The sequence below is a fragment of the Phragmites australis genome, chromosome 24 (assembly GCF_958298935.1).
Source record: "Phragmites australis chromosome 24, lpPhrAust1.1, whole genome shotgun sequence".
Lineage (NCBI taxonomy): Eukaryota > Viridiplantae > Streptophyta > Magnoliopsida > Poales > Poaceae > Phragmites > Phragmites australis.
Window position 1 is genome coordinate 1,568,450 of NC_084944.1, and position 2,630 is coordinate 1,571,079.

Sequence of the window (2,630 nt, forward strand, 5' to 3'; positions counted from 1 at the left end):
CCTCCCAGTTTTATACGAACAGCAACATGGCATTCACCGTATCGATAATTCGATATACCAGCACCAACTTCCTGTGGAAACTGAAACTGAGTCGGATTAGGTACCTCCTCCAACGCAACTCTGCAGATCGTGCATGATTCAGGATTTGGTACACAGAATCGACAATGATTGCTCACCAATAATCATGTCCATGATTTAATTGTGGACCTGTCGTTCCTTCTGTTTCCTGCTGTACACCAATCTCCCGTTCCTAACACTGCACACCAGACAGAGAAAGAGCTGTACATTTCTGAAGCAGAACATTAAAAATGTCCCAAGAATCAGCGAACAGGGACTAGGCACCGTTGATAATACACAACATGCGATACCTGCCAAGAGGCAGTTACTTTTTTAATAGTGCACGCATGGCCCGACGCCTCCGTTCGGAAGCAAATTCCCGACGCCTCCGTCCGGAAGTAAGATTTGTGAGGCTCTATATCTATATATATTATTTATCTCGTAATCTAATGATTAAGTTAAAGATAAGAGAGTGAATATATAAAATTTTGTAGAACAAAAACCTATAAAATTTATTTCACCTCCGTTACTGGCATGATTTGCTCCAGAGCCATGTGACCCCTACCAAAGCACGTCGTCGGGTGCAACGACCGTTGATGGCGATCGCGGCGCACTGCGTTCGATTCCTGAATCCTGCCTATAAATACCCCGGCAAGGTGCTCCTTACCAATCATCGAAACAGAGAACCTCCTATACCTGCTTAGTGCTAGCTAGCTGCTCAAGTGGTAAGGGAAATGGCCTCCTCCTCCTCCACGGTGGTTGCACTTGCTGCACTCTTCTCCCTCCTCGTCACATATGGCTCGTGCGCTAGGCCGGTGAACTTTAACGCCTCCGACTTCACCGCCGACCCCAACTGGGAGGCCGCCAGGGCCACCTGGTACGGGGCGCCCACCGGCGCTGGCCCTGACGACGACGGTACGTACGCACACCATTGCCGATGCATGGGGCTCGATCCTGTGGTGCATGCCGTGGCCATGCACGATTATTAAACCTGCATGCTGCGATATACATGTCCCTGTTCATTGCACGCAATGGCTTATGGGCGGCATCCATTGATGTGCAGGTGGCGCCTGCGGGTTCAAGAACGTGAACCTGCCGCCGTTCTCGGCCATGACGTCCTGCGGCAACGAGCCCCTGTTCAAGGACGGCAAGGGCTGCGGCTCATGCTATCAGGTAGATCAACTGTTCAGAGGACGTTAATGACGGTGCCTGCCTTAGTGGAAAAACGGAGAACGATTTGAAAGCTAAGGCATATATAGTTTTGACTTACTCTATCAATTTGCTGCTTGCCTTTTTCAGATAAGATGCGTCAACCACCCTGCCTGCTCCGGCAACCCGGAGACGGTCATCATCACGGACATGAACTACTACCCGGTCGCCAAGTACCACTTCGACCTCAGCGGCACGGCGTTCGGCGCCATGTCCAAGCCCGGCCGCAACGACGAGCTCCGCCACGCCGGCATCATCGACATCCAGTTCAAGAGGTGGGTAACATGCACTGCTCGTTACACAGAACCACAAACCGACCAACCTGTAGGCCCCACCTGAACAGAATCATAAGCTCGACCGTCTACCTACTTGTGCTGCATGTGGAGCCTTGTACTTTATTTTGCTCTTCATTGGGGCCCGAGTAGATTCGCATAAGTATTTAGTACTCCGGTTGTTACTGTACTCGCTCCTAATTTGGTGGTCGTGCATGCACTACGTGGACCAGGTACTTGATATCTGAAGCCTAATCCAAACACATCACATGGCTTGTTTCGTGCAGGGTGCCCTGCAACTACCCCGGACAGAAGGTGACGTTCCACGTCGAGGAGGGCTCGAACTCGGTCTACCTCGCGGTGCTCGTCGAGTTCGAAGACGGCGACGGCGACGTGGTGCAGGTGGACCTCATGGAGGCCAACTCCGGGTCGTGGACGCCGATGCGCGAGTCGTGGGGATCCATCTGGAGGATGGACGCCAACCACCGGCTGCAGGCGCCCTTCTCGCTGCGCATCACCAACGAGTCCGGCAGAACCCTGGTGGCCAACAAGGTCATCCCGGCCAACTGGGTGCCCAACACTTACTACCGCTCCATCATCCAGTATTAGCTCATGATCTGCTGCTGCACACAATTATTTGGTGTCACTGGTATTGTATCATATATCTTTGTTGCATTGGATCGAGGTGCCTTAGATAGTAGGTGATGAGACATTCTTGTGTGTCTGCAAGAGATTGAGATGGGAAATGGAGGAGGCAAGTTTGCATGTGCTTTCCCGCCCATTGTCAATGTTGTACCAGTGTGATCAAGGTTATAAATTATAAAATGTATTTTTATGGCTTCAGTACACTCTGCTTCTCCCTCGTTTGTGCCCTCTGCTTGATAATCTGGCTCAGATGTAGTACGTTATCGTCTTACCATTGTTTTTTTTTTTTGGCCCGAGCAGCTTAGCCATTTTATAAATTGCCTAAAATTATATTTATTCCCACTTACGTAAAACTGCAGCTAGATAGCTAAAAATCGCAATACTTTGTCACTATTGGATGTTGATCAAATGGTAAAAAAGGGCGAAGATTCAATCAATGACCGCCTT

General features: G+C 50.2%; 1 protein-coding gene across 1 annotated transcript; it reads left to right on the plus strand.

Annotated features, from left to right (window-relative positions):
- The first annotated feature begins 734 nt into the window (after positions 1-734).
- On the plus strand, positions 735-2,381 carry LOC133907924 (expansin-B3-like). Its single transcript, XM_062350049.1, has 4 exons — positions 735-972; positions 1,121-1,230; positions 1,357-1,541; positions 1,826-2,381. Exons 1-4 carry the CDS (start codon positions 792-794, stop codon positions 2,145-2,147), a joined length of 798 nt encoding a protein of 265 aa, XP_062206033.1. The 5' UTR covers positions 735-791; the 3' UTR covers positions 2,148-2,381.
- The last annotated feature ends 249 nt before the right edge of the window (positions 2,382-2,630 follow it).

Excerpts from the sequence above, each read along its gene's own strand:
- LOC133907924 (XM_062350049.1), top strand. The coding sequence starts at position 792 with ATGGCCTCCTCCTCCTCCACGGTGGTTGCACTTGCTGCACTCTTCTCC. Across the intron at positions 1,231-1,356 it reads GCTGCGGCTCATGCTATCAG|ATAAGATGCGTCAACCACCC; the intron begins GTAGATCAACTG and ends TGCCTTTTTCAG. Across the intron at positions 1,542-1,825 it reads ATCGACATCCAGTTCAAGAG|GGTGCCCTGCAACTACCCCG; the intron begins GTGGGTAACATG and ends TGTTTCGTGCAG.